Consider the following 19472-nt stretch of genomic DNA (forward strand, 5'->3'; position numbering starts at 1 on the left):
GATTAAACCCTGGATTAAAATCTCGTGTGATGTGAAGTAGAGGCATTCGATTATACCATCGCATAACGTTGGGGTTGAACTACACTGTAATATTACGTGAATTAAGATGAGTAGCCTCTTCAAATATGTCAGCGTGAACGCCCCTTTTTTATATTCCTCCCCAAAAAAAGAGCGTGCAGCCTCAGTATGTCGGTTGGCGGTGCTGCTGACTGACGCTGGCTGGCTGGACATACAACTACCCAAATTCCGTTTTCGCGACAGTTCAATGGTTACGGGTTAAATGGTAGACCCGTGAAAATAGCCTATTCAGTAGGTCAACGGGAGAGTGTGTGAAAGTGAGAGTAAATGGTGGTGGGTGTGGGGGTTGTAGACAAGAAGAGAGAGACGGGGACGGGGAGTAAAGGAGGGAGAGAGAGAGAGAGAGAGACAGATGAGAGAGGGGGAGAAGGAGGAGGAATAGACAGACACAGCCATTGCCCGAGTCACATCCACGTTATTGGTATTCGGTGCCTCGTCACGGGCGTGGAACGGGATAGTCTGACAGTAAGCAGCAATTTGGTGAAATTTGTGGCGCGGGAGATCGCCGCCGTGAAGAGCGACAGCATCCCGCGGTCTCTGACTCCCTGCGCCCGGATTGTGGCATCGCCGTTCTCCGGTAAGACATGACATATGGCCACTTTGTCAATTTAAAACAAACAGCTGTGTAACGTTGCTGTCTCCAATCCATCCGATATTATTGAATGGAATTATGCAGTGCATTGGGCCTGTAAAGTGTTGGCGGTTGGAAATTAATTCATGATATTGGTATAGGTGGGCTGGGCTGCTCTTATCAATAGGCTAATCGATAACATGTTGAATGGTCACTGGCTGAAACGCTGTCATCCATAAATAAAGCAAATTGTTATGATTTCGAGAGATTGCAGAGTAGATAGTTATGATAGTGATACTGCAGGCTATACTATTTAAAAATGGTCATCACAAATTTGTATTCTATTTGTAAAGCACGCCGCTCCTGCCTTTGTGTGTTGGGCAGCCGGGACGGAAACGGCGAAAGGAGGTTTTTGGCTCGTGAGAAGGCTCGCACAAAGCGGGGCACCGTACACGCATTTCGTGAGGCGTGAACACTGCCACGGTGCCACCGCAAATATATACATGCTGCACATGCATGATGCAATTAGTTCGTTGTTAACCAGTCGGTAGTGCGGACAAAGAGTCCTCTATGGTAGGCTACTAGGCTGTCTGACTCCATGTTGGACCTGGCTGGCTCCACCAAGAGAAGCCAAAGCTGTGATGACTGATGATGTCCACTCATGCATCATCTCTCCTCTCCTCTCCATATCAAACCCACCGCCACAGACTAGCAGTAGCACATCATTATCTAACGCGTCACGCAGCGTCTGCATACACTGGTGGAAATTAGCCTAAGTAAGTAGCCTACAGACAAAACCCTTGGGATGTTTTTATTTTCTTCCCTCGTCTCTATTTTGTGTGTGAGCAGAGCAGTTGCAACCGAAGGTACACCCTATAGCAGTGTTGTCTACTTCTACCAGTTAGTCTACATAAAAATACCCTATAGCCTACTACCCAACCCAATGTGTTTCTACATGTCTCCATCCCTGCCCTATTTTGTGTAGGCACCCTACAGTACACTGCCTCACTGAGTTCTGCTCTGCTCAGCTTCACACACACACACACACACACACACACACACACACACACACACACACACACACACACACACACACACACAATGACCCATTGGAGGCTGTCTCTGCATGTCTAGAAAACAGTGTGAGGAATAATAGTGTGAGGGAAAAACAGTGTGAGGGAAAAAATCAAATCTACATTCGGGGACCCCCTGCCATTTTAAGCCAGATGGCCAAATGTACATCTCACCCAGTGCACAGGATAGCCTTATGTCAAGGCCTTAGGTTCAGGCTGTTCAGCCCATGCACTGGTCTAGAGATGCCAAGAGCTTTGTATTCCTAATACTAATAATTCACATATCCTACATTATTGAACATTATTGGGAATGGGACACCTCTCCAGCTATTAACCACTGTAAACAGTTCCAGCTATTGATCACTCGACTCACCCTGGCCCGGCGTCCCTATATTCTAGGCGAAGATTTTCAACAGTAGAAAGAATGAAAAATCTAAGTCATTCCAAAATAGCAACTCTTAAGATCATAATGTGTGCCATGCATGCAACGTGTGTTCTGATCCTGTGGTATTTTGTGTGGAAAAATAATGGAATATAAGTTATATAACTTGACACTAGTTATCTCTCACACCCTCCTCTGCAGTCGCCACTCCTCCTTACTACCAAAGCAATATTTATCAGGAGGCCTATGTCTCTCTAATGCTGCACCAACCGTTAGCAGTGTAGGAATGCATTGATTTCCAATAATTATCTCATGTACAGTATGTACTATATACCGGTAGTCTAGTCATTAAACTATCTTCAGGGGACTGGTAATTTTAGTGTCAGGCTTTGATGTTTATGTATATAAATGGTACCCTGCATGAGAATTCTATATAGACAGCAATGATGTACCTGTTCTTTTCATGTTATTGAAATCATATCTCATTCTATTGTCATTCTATTTCTAACTAGAACTGCACTCTGTCGAGTGCCTACTTGCTTGTTGCACACAAGTAGGCGCAAGCAGAGCGCGCAAGTACACATCAGTACATACACGGAAGGGACATACACATCGTAGCACCTGACTGATAACATTACTTGCACGCTCTGCTTGCTCAAGTAATTAACTGCTGCCACTTGCATTCTGTGTGTCTCTCTCTCTCTCTGTGTGTGTGTGTGTGTGTGTGTGTGTGTGTGTGTGTGTGTGTGTGTGTGTGTGTGTGCGTGCGTGTGCTTGTGCGTGTGCATGCATGCGTGTGTGTCTGCTATTCCCACAGCTCTTTGGTATGCATAGAGCATCTTCATACTTAAGAGAGAAAGAGATCAAGAGAGAATGGTAGAGAGAAAGGGAGAGGGATAGAGGGAGAGTACACAGGTAGATAGACATGGGGGGGAGAGAAGGCGTTTCCTATTTCCCACCTTGTGTTCAGGCTAATAGTGACAATGTAGAGTGGTAAATAGTGGTAAATATTGATTGTGTTGAGAGACATTTAATGACACGTGAGAACATTATTCTAGTAAAGGGCCAAAGGCACTATATGTCATAGATCCCACTCTGGGCTCTTTCTCTCTTCATCTCCTCTCTCCATTTCTCTCTCTCTCCCTCTGCCATGTGTGTGTGTGTGTGTGTGTGTGTGTGTGTGTGTGTGTGTGTGTGTGCACTCGCGCATGTGTGTGTGTGTGTGTGTGTGTGTATGTGTGTGTGGGAGTTTGTGTGTGAGATCTGCTTTTTTCACTATTCTGACTCGCCGATAATGACATGCCCAAAATTGAAAAAAAATAGTTAATGCTACACATAGTCCACATCTGCCCACACACATCCTCACAAATACATCACACTTTACTTCCCCAGAGTGACCTACAATAAGCCCAGACAGCATAGGAACAGTAGAATTAGCTTAAATGACCAAATCATTAAAATACAAATAGCTTTAATGGCTGCACTCTTATTCTTGCGCATTGAGTTACATTTAGCTGAAGGTCCTATTCAGTGAGTAATCGAGTACAACAATAGAATGATCTTGAGTTCCTAGATCACTAACATTACCAGCACTTGATTCAAGTAATGAGTGCGGGAGTCAAAAGCCAGAAGCATCCGACAATAGATGCAACTAATATTCTAATATACTGTATATAGTTAAGCAAAAGACACCCCCTAATAGGTCCCCTATAGAGCACTCACCATGACTATATTCACAAAGGTCTCCCCACACTCCCTTACTCCAACTCTGAGAATGTAATATATAGTTCTGAAGAAGGACTTACCGTATACCAGTATACCAATACATTGATTAATTAACTGTAAATTACAGTTCTGCATGAAGTTTCTACTTTGATACACTCTGAGTCTATCATGAATCTCTACCTGGGATTCAAACCCATGTCTCCTGTGTGGGAGATCAAATTTTCTCCGCTCTTCCAAGAGGGAATTCTTGCTTGTCCAAGGGGGGTATGGCACATATGAGCTTCAGTCAATACTCCTGACCTTGACAAGTAGGTGTCCTACTCGACTCCAGAGTCAGTCTACATTTCTTGGAAGAGTAGAGAGGCCATGCACCTCCGACCACTGCAGATGTACTAGTTGACATACTCTAGTCTACAATACAGATTGGTTCAAATATACATTTTCATTAATTAAAATAATTGCAGCTTTAAATGAACCCTCATGATGTGGTCATTTTAGAGGAGGGGGTAGGGTCACATAATCATGCAGACTGCAGAGTGTGCTTCTTGATGAGGTGATACCGTGATATTTGACATGTAAGAAGACAGTCAGTGACTCGTCTTGTCTCGGTCTGTTTAAGTCATATGTGCAAGTCATATGCTTTTCTGCTTAAGTAACTCATTAGCCTACTGCCCTCTCTCTTTCTGTCTGTCTGTCTGTAACTCTGTGTGTGTGTGTCTGTCTGTATCGTTAGTGAGCATGGATAGAGTTTTCAAATGCAGCTGCAAATGGTCCAGAGAGTTCTGGAATGTTGTGTTGTGTAATGACACGGACAGAGCAATAAAGTTGGAGTTACGCTGCATCTGTTCATTTCTTAGATTCAGATTCAGAATAATTTGTCTTAATTATTCCCTGTACTTGCTTAAAGAAAGAATACAAATTGCTCTTCCCCCAGCCACTTTCAGTGCAAACATCTAGATTAGAAGCACAGTATGTAGTGTTTTAAGTGATTTCTTTCTTTCTGTGTTTTTTGAGGCCCCTCCTATATTCAGCTATTAGTGTATATTTTCGTCTTACACAAACTAACAAATTAAATTCCCATTGACAATGATTGGAGAATTTATGTTAGGGTCTGTCTCCCCACAGACCATGTCAGCCCTGGCCACTCCCACTTTCCTTTCCACTCACTCAGTCCCTTCACTCACCTGTCTCCAACTGCCTCGTCAGCCCACCTGTGAACACTTTGCCCATTACCTGCTCCCTATATAACTGGACTCCTCACAAACACAAACTGTCAGAACATTGTCATTCTACCCTGTTGTGTTCCTGGTTCCGTGTGCTCCTCTGAGGTTTGAGTTTTGGACTTTGTATTTTGCGCTTTGCATTTGTGTGTGTAAAGTATTTTTTCAGTTTTGGCATTTTCTGCCCTTTGGACATTTTTGGGTTTTCCTGAGCTTGAAGCTAGTCTTTGTTGTCCGCTGCCTCATTGCTTAAATAAATACCTTTATATTTGAACCTTCCTGTTTTGTGGCTTGCATATTGGGTTCAGTCATTCTCATACCGTAACAATTTATGTCCTATGTGACTGAGCAAATCGACATGTTACGTCATGGTGATATACGATGATAAGAGCGCCCCTCACTTCACACAGGTGTGATTTGTTTAAGTTAGCAGCTCAGAATGTGTTTAAGTGTGCTTAAAACGTGCAATTCATCAGGATCCTAGCCTGTCCCAATTCAAGTCTTTCTGTCTGTAACAGTCTGTTTGTTTTTCCATATGTCTCTCTCTCTGTTTTTCTCTACCTGTCATCATACATTAATTCATGCTATGTAGTATGTTGTGAAACGTTGTCATACGACAAAGTATAAATCAGACTTCAGTCTCTCTCTTTTTCCTCTGTTCTGTCTCTCTTCTTTGTATCCATTTGTAGCTGAGCTTAGAATTCTGACTTTCTTTTCCAGATTTTTGAGTGGTGCAGCCACTCCAAGGAACAGCAATGTCTGTCCCTATGTCTGTTTAGAGTACCAACAGGTGACAAAGTGGTGCTGTTGAGCTTCACACAGTGCACAGCTGCATGATGGGAAGCTGAGTTTTTAGCAGCTATTACGTGATTTTGGGTGTGCCAGTCAGAGATGGGCAGTTTTTGTATTTAAAGGAGCATTCAGTGATTTGGGTGATTTGGAGAAAAAAAACCCGGTCCGCCCCAGTAACAAGATGTGCACATGCACACGCTCTACAATCACCATAATCATGATTGGAGGAAGGCCCCTCTCATCCTGATTGCAGGGGTTCAGGGAGGAACTCCTTCTTACAAATATCTGGGGGTGATGATAGACGCCACCTTATCATGGTCATCTCATATTGACTATATTTGTAAGAGGATACAGCAGCGTATGTACTCCCTGGCCTACGCCGACTTAGATCGTTTGGTGCTAGCAGTCAGATCTTGTCTCTTTTCGATACGTCTGTTGTTCAAACTGTGATGTTGTACTGTCAATCAATGCCTATCAATGGTAAAGAACAAACTGTATAGCCTGTACAGCGCTAAAATTGTTGGTAGGCCAGTTGAGGTCGTGTTACGTTCCTTTAAAGAGTCCCTACATTTAAGATAAATCACACCTGTGTGAAGTGAGTGGTGCAACTCCGTGTGGGGGTCCCCAGGGGGGGGGGGGTTCCAGAGCAACGCACCCAGGGTGCCAGCCCGATTCCGGCAAGTCACCCCGCATCCGAAACGGTTGAGAAATGACAGTTACTGTGTGGGGTCCCTCTACTGTACCCTGTACTGTACTGTATACTGTCACTGTACTGTACTGGCACACCCGAAAACACCATATATACAGTTAATGTGTGAGTGTGTGTTAGGTTGCGCACAGGTGGTGAAAAACGACCATGCTGTAAATTTCAGTGCAAGCTGACAAAGTTGTATCGTATCGTATATGGTCAGCACACTCTATAGTAGGGAGGATTATCAAAAAAGTGATTTCACTTAATTCAAATATTAAGTGAAATCCCTGAATAAACTATACCTTTAATTAAAACACATTGTAAATGTATTTTCAAATACAGAAAATACGCATTTTCTGTATTTGAAAATACATTAAAAAATATGTATTTCAAATGCATGTATTTCAAATACTGCCCATCTCTAGAGTACAGTACAGTACTGTAGAGTGACCCCCACACGGTAACTGTAATTTCTCGACTGTTTCGGACCCAGGGCGGCTGGCTGGAACCAAATAATTATTGTGGAATAAAAGTACAAAATGTTCCTTTGAGATGTGGTGCAGTAGAAGTAAAATGATTGGAAATTGAAAATACTCCAACTGCTGCACTCTGTCACTGGACCTGTGTGTGTGTGTGTGTGTGTGTGTGTGTGTGTGTGTGTGTGTGTGTGTGTTTGTCATATGATTCTTCTTGCAGTATGTGAACGTGAGTGCATGCATATTTATTTGTCTGTAGATGTGGGATAAAACTGAGGGTGATTCAGAACAGCTTTGGTGGGGTGGGTGGTAAGGGGGGTTGACAGACAGCAGGCAGGAAGTGAGCTAACTGCTTCTCACACTCCTCCAGATTTCTCAGTGTTGGTTTCCACTTTGACAAATGTCTTTTTTCTTTTCTTTTTCGCTGCTGCACCACAGAGAGGTATAAAGCCACAGTCAGCCTTTGAAGCGTCCATTCCGGGCTCTATTTATAAAAACCCCAGTTACACTTGAACTAAATCTCTGTCAGCAAGCAGCAGGCAAACTGGCTGATCCACTGGCATGCGTACAGCCGTACACACATGCACGTTAACAGGCAGGCACACACTAACACAGAGATAGAGTGGCATAAGCATCCAAAGATACACAAATATATCAAAAATATATAGCACAAACAGAAAAACAGCACGCGCACACACACACACACACACACACACAAAATACCACAAAAACACACAATCCCAGAGAACTGCTGGGGATTCTGGGAAGGCTCTAACGGTTAGAGGTTAGAGTCTAACCTCTTCCTAGTGCCGTTGCTGTGGAGACAGGGATTCAGGAAGTGGTTTCTGGCCAGCGGTCTAGCGGAGGGAGGGTGAGGAGTTCTTGGCAGTATGAACTCAGATGGAAACCATAGTAGTTGATCTGTCCTCAATCAAACAGTTCCACTGCCGTTGAAGTTGCAACGGCCGTTCTGTTGTTTACTCTGAGCATTTGAACAAAACCACATTTGTTGTTATAAGTCATTTGGAGACAGGGAGCCCGGCGGTATGTGCCGCTGAGCCCTGCGGTGGCCAGCAACGTCAGTGGGTTAGTAAGAACAAACAGACGAGGCTGACGTTCGCTGTTTTACTGGGAGACCTTTCCGGAATGTTGGAAAGCAGGAACCCTGGGCAGTTGCAAACATACACAGTACGAAAACATACTGTGTATGTTTTACCTACCTGCAGATTATACCAGTGTCAGTTACCTATGTGCATAACACTTTGACACTTCTCCCTGTCCCCAGTTAACCCCTGGGGGTCCAAAAACCTTAGGTTTTGTTTTTGGCTAGGTGGCCCAGCCTTCATCCAATCAGGATAGAGAGGGGCCTTCTGCCAATCATGATCGAGCGAGGACGGGCCTTGGTGTGTGTGTGCGTGCTGTTGGGCTGTCACATGGGGGGCACTGTAGTGCGTGCATGTGCACATCTTGTTACCAGGGCGGACCGGGTTTTTTTCCAAATCACCCAAATCACTGAATGCTCCTTTAACTAAGTCATGTACATGTACAGTATATATCTGCTGCTATGGTCACACACCTTTATGTCTTACCTCAGGTACTATGTGTACATAATATGTACACATAGTACCTGTTTGTTACGTATTGATTGATCTCTTTTGCCATTGGCCCCCCTTCATCTTCTTCCGTTTCTCTTTTATGGAAATAAAAACGATGGAGCATGCACAACAACGAATTTCACCCACTGTTTTACACCTGTAAACCTGTGATGTGACAATTCAGTTGATTCTGATTCTGATCGCATCGTGATGTGTTGATCTGAAATCTTTTGAAACATTTTGCCTATATGGCATTCCCAGAATTGGGGGGCCACGTTGAAAGTGGTTGTGTCCACATCAAGGTTATTTTGCAATTTGCATACCAATCTGTCTCCCCAAAAAAGTGATATGATATGATATGATATAGTACTTTATTGTCAGTTCACACTGAAATTTGTCTTGTGACCCAGCAGCCAAGTATGCAGAACATACACACATTTGACATAGCACAAAGAACAAAACAATATTACTTACATAAAGACATGAAGACAAGAGCAATGTCCAGATAAACTCAGAAGCTGCGTGGTAGAAATGTTGTGAAAGACATTAATTTGAATGCAATGTAACATTCTTTGAATTACTGTGGCTAATCTGGTGCCATGCATGTTGTCTCCATCATGCTGACCTTAAAGTATTGACACTTGGAAGAGACTACATCAGAAAAGATGGTGGTTCATAGGACACCTCCAAGCCTCTGCCACTCGTCCGAATGTGAATCCTCCATGCCAAGAGAGATTCTAGGCTTCAAGCAGGACTTCCTCCATAACTCCAGCATCATAACATGGTCTGAAAATGCAGTGTTAAAGTGCAGACCATGTAGTCCTTCTGACACTGTGTCAATCCTTTCTCTTATCTGATGACTTCTATCAGGTTTGTAGAGATTTTGAGTTACCTGTTAATGATGAAGACCTCTTGCCTAGTCTGAAGCCACAGGATCAAAACTACCACCAACATTCCTCCTGAGTCCTGATTTGATTTACTTTAGTGTCCCTCAAAGGTAAATTAAATCTGGTTAAACTAATATCAAGTCTGTGAACCAAATAGACCTCACAGTCATGACAGAATGTGCTCGGCTGACTTTCTCTCCAAACTTTCTAACTGCCTGTCTCATTGAAAATAGATTTGATGTATCGTTTCAAAAGCCAACAAGTCTCAGGAGCACCAGAGAGTCCTCGACTTACTCAATACTCCCACTAAGAGATCTGTTGGCTGGGGTTGGCGTTGTTGTGCTTAGATCAGGTTTATTGATCCCTGCTGTGATGGACACATCAGGCCTTATGTCCCAAGAGGAGCATTCATCTCAGAGAGAGAGAGAGAGAGGGAGAGGGAGAGAGAGAGAGTGGTCAAAGGAAGAAGAGAAAGCAAAGCAACAGAGTTGGAATAACAGATGTGCCTGTATGTTGTGAAACAGACATGGAACATGGACAGATATACTGTAAGAATAGAAAACCAGATGAGAGTACAATACTTCTTCCTGTATTGTGATGCTGTGGTACAAGCAATAATGAGAGAAATAGAAAGAGAGATCGCAAGACAGAGGGAGACAGACTTTTTTGTGTAATCATTTCCCATTGTATTTAGACATTTTTGGCAATATTTCATGTCAATGGCTCAGGAGGTAGCAGGGCTGCCCGGCACTCTGAAGGTTCCTGGTTCGATCCCTGCCTGGCTTCGTGTCGAAGTGTCCTTAGAGAAGGAAGTGAGCGGGGTGGGCCTTGCAGGGTTGCCTCCACACTACAGTAGGTGTGTGAGTGGTTTTTGATTCATTGATTGATTGAATATGTTATTAACATGTTTGTTAACAGTAGTACTGTTAGGGTCTGTCTCCCCACAGACCATGTCAGCCCTGGCCACTCCCATTTTCCTTTCCACTCACTCAGTCCCTTCACTCACCTGTCTCCAACTGCCTCGTCAGCCCACCTGTGAACACTTTGCCCATTACCTGCTCCCTATATAACTGGACTCCTCACAAACACAAACTGTCAGAACATTGTCATTCTACCCCGAGGTTCCTGGTTCTTGATCGTTTGTCTTCTTGAAAGGTTTGAGTTTTGGACTTGATTGATTTTACTGCCTTATACTCAAGTTTTGCCTTTTTGGACTTCTTAGTTCTTTTTGTATTTTGGAGTTTTGGAGATGCTACTTTTTGTTTGTTACTGCCTTGGATATAAATAAATACTTTAATTTTGAACCTTCCTGTTTTGTGGTTTGCATATTGGGTTCAGTCATTCTCATACCATAACAAGTACGGCAGCACTGTCAAAAAAGTGCCGCTAAAAGGATAACATAAAAAGCCCCGGGGGGCTTGTTTCCATTGTAGTCCATTACTCAATTCAGTTCACCAACAAGAAGGGTGCATGTAAAAGAAGCAGCTTGGACTCCTCATGCATAGAAGGAAGCATGAGGTCAGTCCGCTGCCCCCCCAGGTTGGCAGAGGAAGTGTAGCGCCCAGGATTACATTCGATAATTGACACTGGGTGAAAAATGGGTTAAAAAAATTGTGGGATAAAAAATGAGAACATACTGCGTTTGATTAAAAAGAAAGTGAGATGTAAGAGATCGAGAAAGAGAGTGGAAGACTAAGAGACATTGTTTTCCTCTCTGGCATGGAATCTCTCCTGTCTATTGACCCAGAGCTGCCTCCATTACAAATACACACAGATCAGCCAAAGCTTTATTTTGATCTCTCTCTCTCTCTCTCTCTCTCTTGCTTGTTCTCTTATATTATTCTATTATCTCTCTGTCAATCTTATATCTGCCACACAGGCACCGCTTTCATGAATCAGCCAACGCTGACAGCATGTCAGCATTATTCAGTCCATCCATCCATCCATCCATCCATCCATCCAAACCAAAAACTGTGTCCATCATAACTTTAATGTGCTCCATAACTGCTATCCATTGGTGGGCGAATGTAAAAATTACAATATTATTTACCTCAAGCTGTGTGTCATGTGTGTGATGTTGTTTATCATCTTAATTTCATAACTGTTATCCAGATGTGTGGTCGCTGAATGAGTTTTCTTATCAGTCCTAGCGTTAGAGCTCTGTAATGACCTGAGGGACTTCATTATTGATCAGCCCTGATCGATTGCCTTCATAATGCACTGGTACATTATACCATTATACAGTATTCACCCTCTCTTATGGGCCTACTTTATTCTCCCTCTCTCTTTCCCTTTATGCCTTCTGTTTTTCCTCTCTTTTCTTGTTTTTGGTCCTGACCTTGTTTTTGTCCCTCCCCCATTCCACCATATTCCTCTCTCATCTCACGCATCTTCTCTCCTTTAACCCCCGCCTCTCCATCCTCTCATTTTCCTCTCCTCTCTCCATCTTCCAGCCCTGCGGTACCACCACCATCATGGAGTCGTCGGACGATGACACGCTCAGCGAGCGCTCCTGCGTCAGCGAGCGCTCCCTCCGCAGCGAGCGCTCCGGGGGCTCGCTGTCCCCGTGCCCCTCGGGCCCCCAGGGGCAGAGCGGAGACACGCTGCCGTGGAACCTGTCCCGGCACGAGCGGCGGAAGAGGAAGAGCCACAACTCTCATGTGCTGGACCCGGCGGAGAGGGCTGTGGTGCGTGTGGCAGGTAAGAGACGGCCAGCTGGAACAAATCCTTCCTCATCACATCAGTCTTGAGTCAAGATGATGTTTCTGATTAGTAGACCATAACCAGTGGTGGAAAGTAACTAAGCACATTTACTCAAGTACTGCACTTCGGCACAATTTGAGTAATTGTTTACCTTGCTGGAGTATTTCTAGTAAAGAAATACACGTTGCGTTGGGAGCTTGTAGATCTGCTGTTTTCGAAGGATATTTATTTCTACAATACAGTTTTGCAACTGTCACTTTGGGATGTTTTCATATGTTCTGCCATGTGCCAGGACGGCCTGCGTGACAGCAGGTGGCAAATGTAGACAAAACAATGCAGTGGTATGGTCTGGAGATTCTGTGGAGTCTCTCATTAGATGTGACATTCATCGGCTCCTGATATCTCAGTCGAAGACTTTCTCCTGGCTCTTATTGAAGATCCATGGCCTAAAAATAGCCCCGTCTGCTGAAACGCCAGCAGTCAATACATGGGAGATGGGAGAGGAGCACGTGTCTTCTTGGTATTATCAGTGTTGATCACCAGCACACTTCACCAATTCAGCGTGGAGCATTATCACTATGCGTCCAATATGGTAACAGGATAGGATAGGTGGCACCGTGGGCTTAGTGTTTAATTGGCAATTTCTTCCAAATATGTACATGATCAGAACATGCTTAAACATTTGACAATTAAGGTCTAATATTCCTACAATTGCTACTAATTGCTACAAAACCTGTATATCCAGTCATTTTGTGGCATAAGCAAGAAGTTGAGGGATACAATTAAGTATTTTATTAAGTAGTTTATTAGGCTACTGAGACTTTAGTTTATTAGGCTACCTTATTTTCAGAATTATGGCATGCCTATTATGACATTCCCACAATATGGAAACTAGGGTTCATGTGATTAAATGACATGAAAATGTCATTCCCACCAAGGGAGAAGAGCACAAACTAAGCATTTCTGAAAAGCTCCTCACTTGAGCCGCAAGGACTCGAGGAGACATTTCATCCTTGCGTGCCTCCCTCCTCAAAGGGAGGTCAGAATCCAGGGTCAGCTGTACTGAGCAGAGCCCCTCGGAGCTGTGGGATGAGATTCATTGTCATGCTGAAGGTCACTTAAGCAGGGTAGGGCATTCATTTACGAAAAAACAAAAAAGTTAGAATATGGAGGTAGGAGGTTTCTTCCCAAACAACAGCGTGCAATATCCTATTAGTTCCTAAATAAAAGAGTGCTATTTTCCTCCATATTACTACCCCACTGCCTGCAGGCTTTTGACAGTTCAAATGTGTCCCTTTGCTTTTTTTACTCTTACTCTGGGTAACAGTAGATGGAGGAGAAATGTAGGTTGCTCTGCTCTCTGGAGATGCCGGGCTTTCCCTGTTCGAGTAATGAGAGACTGCTACTAGGCTAATAGCTTCCCCCCTTTTAGTGAGGAGACCAAATGTTGCGATAGAAACTTGATAATTGCAAGAAAATGATATGAAAGTGGTTTAGCGCTCAGGCTTTCTCCTTCGAACAAATGGATATGAGTCTTGTTTACAGTGTTAGGGCTCTCATTACACAAATAGATGCACTTTGTACATGCTTTGCTGCAACCATATTTATTGCAACCGAGTCACTGATGCTCACATACAGAGGGATTTCCCTTAGTACAGTAGAATAAGCTTAACTTCCTTGGCAACATTTATCCACCTTGTTGTACATCAACAGGGACAATAGCAGAATTACATTCACTCTCTCAGCGCATTTTGTGTGATGTACAAGGCTCTGTACATCACACACAAATGACATCATATTGACAGCATACCAATGATGCCATACACACATGTAGTGTGCAATTCAGTTGTGTGTCTGTCGTCGGGTGGGCTGGTGATGATGGGGGAGGGGTTTGTCAGTAGTGAGGTGATGACGATACTAAAAGCCTACTTCATGACAGGCCTCGGATATGTACAACTACACGAGAGAGAGAGGGAGAAAGAGGTGTATTGTATGCATGCATGCGAGAATGAATGTGTTCAGGGCAAAGGTGTATATGAATGAGTGTGAGTGTGAGTGTGTGAGAGAGAGGAGAATGCGGTGGTGATGTGTACTCTGTGAGCATTTCTACTTGGCTGAGGTTACCAGACTTATTAATGTTTTACAAGCTACTGTACTTCACAAGGGAATACTGTGTTCACAGTGTTCCACATCTATCCTGGCCTCACAGCCAGTTAGCTTCAAGCTGCCCTCTGTCAGTACAAATAGTAGTAGCAGTAGCTAGTAGTAGTAGTTAGTATGCAGACTACACACAGTCCAACACACAGTACAGGACAGCTGAATGCAAAGACACCAGTATACAGTCTCTTGGTTAAAGAAATATCAAATTAACACTGAAAATATTTAGTGCAGTGAGAATACAGGAGAGGGTCTTGTTGTAAGACCCTATTACGCACAAGTATATGTTTTTAGTGGTTAAACCACTGGACTGACTGCGGTTCTTGAAGACAAAACCATTGTCAGGTGGTCACACTTTCTACAAATCCAAAATATCTATAATGCACTATAGATACAGTACCTTCATGATGCTTTATAAAGCTGCCATAAGGTGTCTTTCCTACGTCAGCAGTTGTAAGGCAGTTTGACTAATTCTGTAATCAAAGTCGGGCATCACAATTGCACTTGATCACGCTACCTATTTTGCATTATAAGTTGTTATGAACCTCTGTAACCATAATGGATGGAGCGTGTGTTTAGGAATAGCTTGAAATAGCTTGTTGAAATAATGTGTGATGTTGAGTGACTGAGACAGAAGGAGGGAGAGAGAGAATGACTCATTTGTCTGTGTTCGTCTTTGTGCCATACTGTACACGGATATGTTATGCATTTTCTTTGTGCCTACAATAAAATCCTCAGTCATAATTTATCCATTTGTAACTCCAAGAGTGCGATCCATAACTTTAACAACATCCACCCTGGGACAAAATTTGTAACGCGATCCCCACATCGTCAAGGGGGGGGGGGGGGGGGGGGGTATTGGCGACGGAATTACCCCCGCAGGATCAATAAAGGTCTATCTAATTCACTATCTATTGTTCTCCAGGCAATAGTACTTGCCAACCAGTATGCGTCCTTCCCGACACCACGGTAGAAATGTCTCAGTGGAAGAGTAGAGGGGACCACCTCCAATCACTGTGGATGTGTTGCTGTTAGTTGTAATAGCAAACTCTACCACACAGATTGATTAAAAGAACATAATTTTTTATTATTTAACATATTAAACATATTAAAACCGGGGATATAATATATCTGCTATAAAAAAAATAGAAGATATGCAAACTCACAGTGCTTTGTGCTGCGCTGCGAGCCTGTACATCTGCCATTTTAGTGTGAGAACTACAGATTTAGAAGGCATTTGTAGAATTCAGGTCTTAATAGGTTCAAATAATTTCCTTATTTCAGCTTTAAGTTTAACACTGAGGATTCTACTGTGTATGTTCAGGGAGATGTGCTGATGTTGCCATGCATGTGTGCGTGTGAGGAGTGTCTGTCTCAGAGTGTACAAGCTGTTCCTGCTGGTCGTATTTCTTTTGGCACACAGGGCAGTGGCAGGTACGAGCTCTCATGTACAAAAACACATACAGTACAGGCACTGATGTCATCAGGATGTGTGCATGAGAATACATGCACTAACCCAGGCAAATGACAACTTTTCACATGGAGGGGCCTGGGTCTATTTTGTACTTGTTCGAATATACTAATCGTGGAGCAAGTTTTTTTTAATGAGGAATCCACGCGAAAAGGTTCTAATTAGTTTGTTTCTTATTAGCGACTAAATAAATGTGTCTGATTAACTTTGTTGTGCAACAGTGTCATGCAAAAATAAAAACAATTTACAATATGTAAGCTCACAATGTGTCACAATACAATGCATTCTATCCCCCCGGCAACGCTGCGTGAGCAGTGCTGAGTTGACACTGACGCTGTCACTCAGTGTCAACTTTTGAAACTTTTGGGAAATTCAAAAGATTATACAAAAAACACGTCACTACAATGACACGGAGGTGTTCCCAAAGGTATAACAATGTATACTGTAGGTGTAACAGGTCTTAATCTGGGTTAGAGCGGTTTTGTCTTGTCACAGATATTTGGTCTGAGCTAGGCCTTAACTAACAACACTACAATACTTAATTACTAACTTTTTCCATTCTTGCCTCTTTCTTTGAGCTGATTGGGCCATGTGGACAAATCACAGCATGGTTTATAGAGCTGGGATTCACAGCTGTGTATGCTTTGATGCCAAGAGTTGGCACTGGGTGTGAACATGTGTGTGTCTGTGTCTGTGTATGTGCGTGCGTGCGTGCTTGTGGGAGTGAGAGAAACAGAGGGTGGGCTAGAAAGACAGAGAGAAAGACTGTGTCAAGGGGAGGCAGAGGTCGGTGTGATTTCATATTTTTAGCGATGAGCTGATTAGAGATGAAAAGAGAGAGTGAGGTAGCGAGTTCAGAGATTTTCTACTGTACATGTCTGACTTTATTTGTAAGTTGTTAGTGAGTGAGAAGTAGTTAAAATAGCATCTGCAAGCGCTGAGAGCTTTTAGATGTGCCATTTTCACTAGTTTGGGTACTGGGAACCACTGAAATAGACAGTAAGAAAATATGTAGCATGGGTTGAGCAGAAGCAGATTGTAGAGAGAAAGACATGCAGTAAATAGAGAGAGAGAGAGAGAGAGAGAGAGAGAGAGAGAGAGAGAATGAGGCTAAAGACGGTTCCTGGCTCCATGATGTCAGTTGAAAACTACTACCCTGGGAGACGGCCTCCACCTTTCCACTGACTCACACTTGTTTGTCTGGAGAGAATTGCTCATTTGAATTTGAAGCCTCTGGTAGCCTCTTTTGGGGTTTAACACAAAATGCTAGCAATCATGCTTATTGTTGCTGTCGGGCAGAAACCTCTCGTCTCCATATTTAAACTGTGTTTTATCATACTGTGATACTATACAGCATCACACTGTACAAAAGCATCAAAATTAGCGGATCTGCAAGCGTTTCGAGCTTGTAGATCTGCAAATGCTGCTGTTTTTTAATTTGAATCCTGAAAAGACAAAGTTATATTTCACTGTGTGAAATTCGGTTCCCCTGTTGAAATATACCAGATCATCTCATGGCTGCGATGGGATAGTCCTGATGACTGCTTTTAGAAATGTCGCTGCCTGTCTCTCTTTTTCTGTGCGTGCTGTATGTCCCCACAACCCATTGAGGTCATTTACAGTCTAGACCAGAGGGCTATAATTGAGGTCAAGTATTGGTTCATTTTTAAAGTCCTTTGCAGTGCTGCCATATCCATGTTTCCTTGCTAATTTGTGTGGACCAAACGCTCTGCGGTCAATATGAAAATGGAATTGATCTCACTGTGGATACGTTCACGTTCAATAGACGTCAGAGTCAGACATCAACCGTAGAATACAGTATGCCTAGGCGTGGCCACATGTACTCTGACAATTTGATTGAGCCTAATTTGTAGGCTACTATGTGTTTACATTTGGCCTAAATTCTATTCAGTACAACGGAATGTGGGAAATGAATACATTAGTAGCTTGAATACATTAGTAGCTTTTCCACATGTCACATATGTTCCACTGTAATTGTCAGAAAAGCATCCAAGAGCCTAGTAGTAGATAGGCCTACATTAAATAAGAAAAAAAGGAGAAGAATATTTAAGAGCCTTGGATTTAAGGGAAGTGGAATGGAAAATGAAATGGCAACAATTCAACGAGCAAAACAAATGTACACAGGCAAACGTATGTATGAATAGCAAAGAGGCAGGCTGTGCATGTTAGAATGCAGCAGTGATGGTGGCATGGCAATATATGCGTATACACTTTAGGACCCCAGACGTGTGTGCCTGCATGTAACTGAGGCGGCCATCGTACTGCCTGCCTCAGCTTTTCGCAATGAGTTGGATTTCTCTCCCGGCAGTTGAAAGGAAGCCTCAATCCAAGATCCCTTGCTCTTGCAATTCCCTAGTTGTCATGGTGACATACCCCCCCACCTCCGTTTCCATGGTTATAAAAGAGTAGGAAAAGGATTGGCGGGGAGCAGTGACAGTAGGAATAATGGGAAGCAAAACAAATAGTGAAACAGAGGGGGGAAAGAGAGAGTGTTAGAATGTTAATTTAGAGTCTGAGAAAAAGAGGAGAGAGAGGAGAACAGCGAGGGAGAAATAAATAGGTTGAGTGACAGATTGACTCACTACAATGGAGGGATGAGTAGAGAGAGAGAGAGGGGTGGTTGTTCGGGATGAGGGAGAGAGCGGAGGAAATACAAAGGTTCAATAAAGAAGAGGGGCAGGTCGGGTGGAGGAATGACTTCTATAAAGGGGCCAGGGCTATCAAAGAATGGAGCAGGCAGGATAACATCATCACATCTGGAATGTAAGAATGTGGGACTAAATAACACTATAGAGACAGGAGGAGCTAGCTGGCTATCTTGATAAAAGATTTAATTGAATTTATTTGATTTGAATTGATTTGTGTGTGTGTGTGTGTGTGTGTGTGTGTGTGTGTGTGTGTGTGTGTGTGTGTGTGTGTGTGTGTGTGTGTGTGTGTGTGTGTGTGTGTGTGTGTGTGTGTGTGTGTGTGTGTGTGTGTGTGTGTGTGTGTGTGTGTGTGTGTGTGTGTGTGTGTGTGTGTGTGTGTGAACTATAAACTGACATTCATACTTCATAGTTACATAAACTAAAAAAAACACATGACCCAAAACCAAGACACAGGAGTCCATTCTAAAGACAAAATCTCATAGCACACTCAGCCATAGGCGTAACTACTGACCCACCACAGTTAAAGCAGTATACTGTATCTCTGACATCATATACAAGACTTAAATGTCACTATTATCATCTGAAGTCACATTCCAGAGTAATTATCAATAGATACCACATGACACGTTAGTTACTTACTGTCAAGAATATCCTCTTTATACCAGAGTGAATGGAAATCTGTTTATTTGAAGTCATATGCTAGAGCAAAGGACACGCCGTGTTACTATTTGTATTCATTCATATAAGTTGGCCAACTGGCCCTGTAAACTCACTTGGTGCATACTTTGAGTATAGCAAACATTCAAGTGCGAACCAACGGGACCGAGAATATCATAGAGAATATGCAGAAGCTGAAGTTATGGAGACAAAGACATTTCAAACGATATGGTAAAGTAACTATTGTTAAGTCCTTACATTTCTGTACTTAGAGGGGTAGAATTAATAGATAAGCTATGGTTGGATATCATAGACCAATTATTAT

At 43.0% G+C, this 19472-nt stretch overlaps 1 protein-coding gene across 10 annotated transcripts in view; it reads left to right on the forward strand.

Moving 5' to 3' along the window:
* Positions 1 to 471: 471 nt before the first annotated feature.
* Positions 472 to 19472, forward strand: part of macf1a (microtubule actin crosslinking factor 1a) — a 292770-nt gene continuing 273769 nt past the window's right edge. For 9 of the 10 annotated variants that reach the window (XM_080786736.1, XM_080786746.1, XM_080786742.1 and 6 more), the window contains exons 1-2: positions 472 to 655; positions 11944 to 12190. In XM_080786736.1, the coding sequence (XP_080642862.1) occupies positions 11965 to 12190 (226 nt within the window). In that variant the 5' untranslated portion in view covers positions 472 to 655; positions 11944 to 11964. The remainder of the gene's footprint in view (positions 656 to 11943; positions 12191 to 19472) is intronic. The other variant, XM_080786739.1, reaches the window with a different exon arrangement.

This window comes from Protomyctophum bolini (assembly GCF_963924005.1).
Source record: "Protomyctophum bolini genome assembly, chromosome: 17".
NCBI classification, from domain to species: domain Eukaryota; kingdom Metazoa; phylum Chordata; class Actinopteri; order Myctophiformes; family Myctophidae; genus Protomyctophum; species Protomyctophum bolini.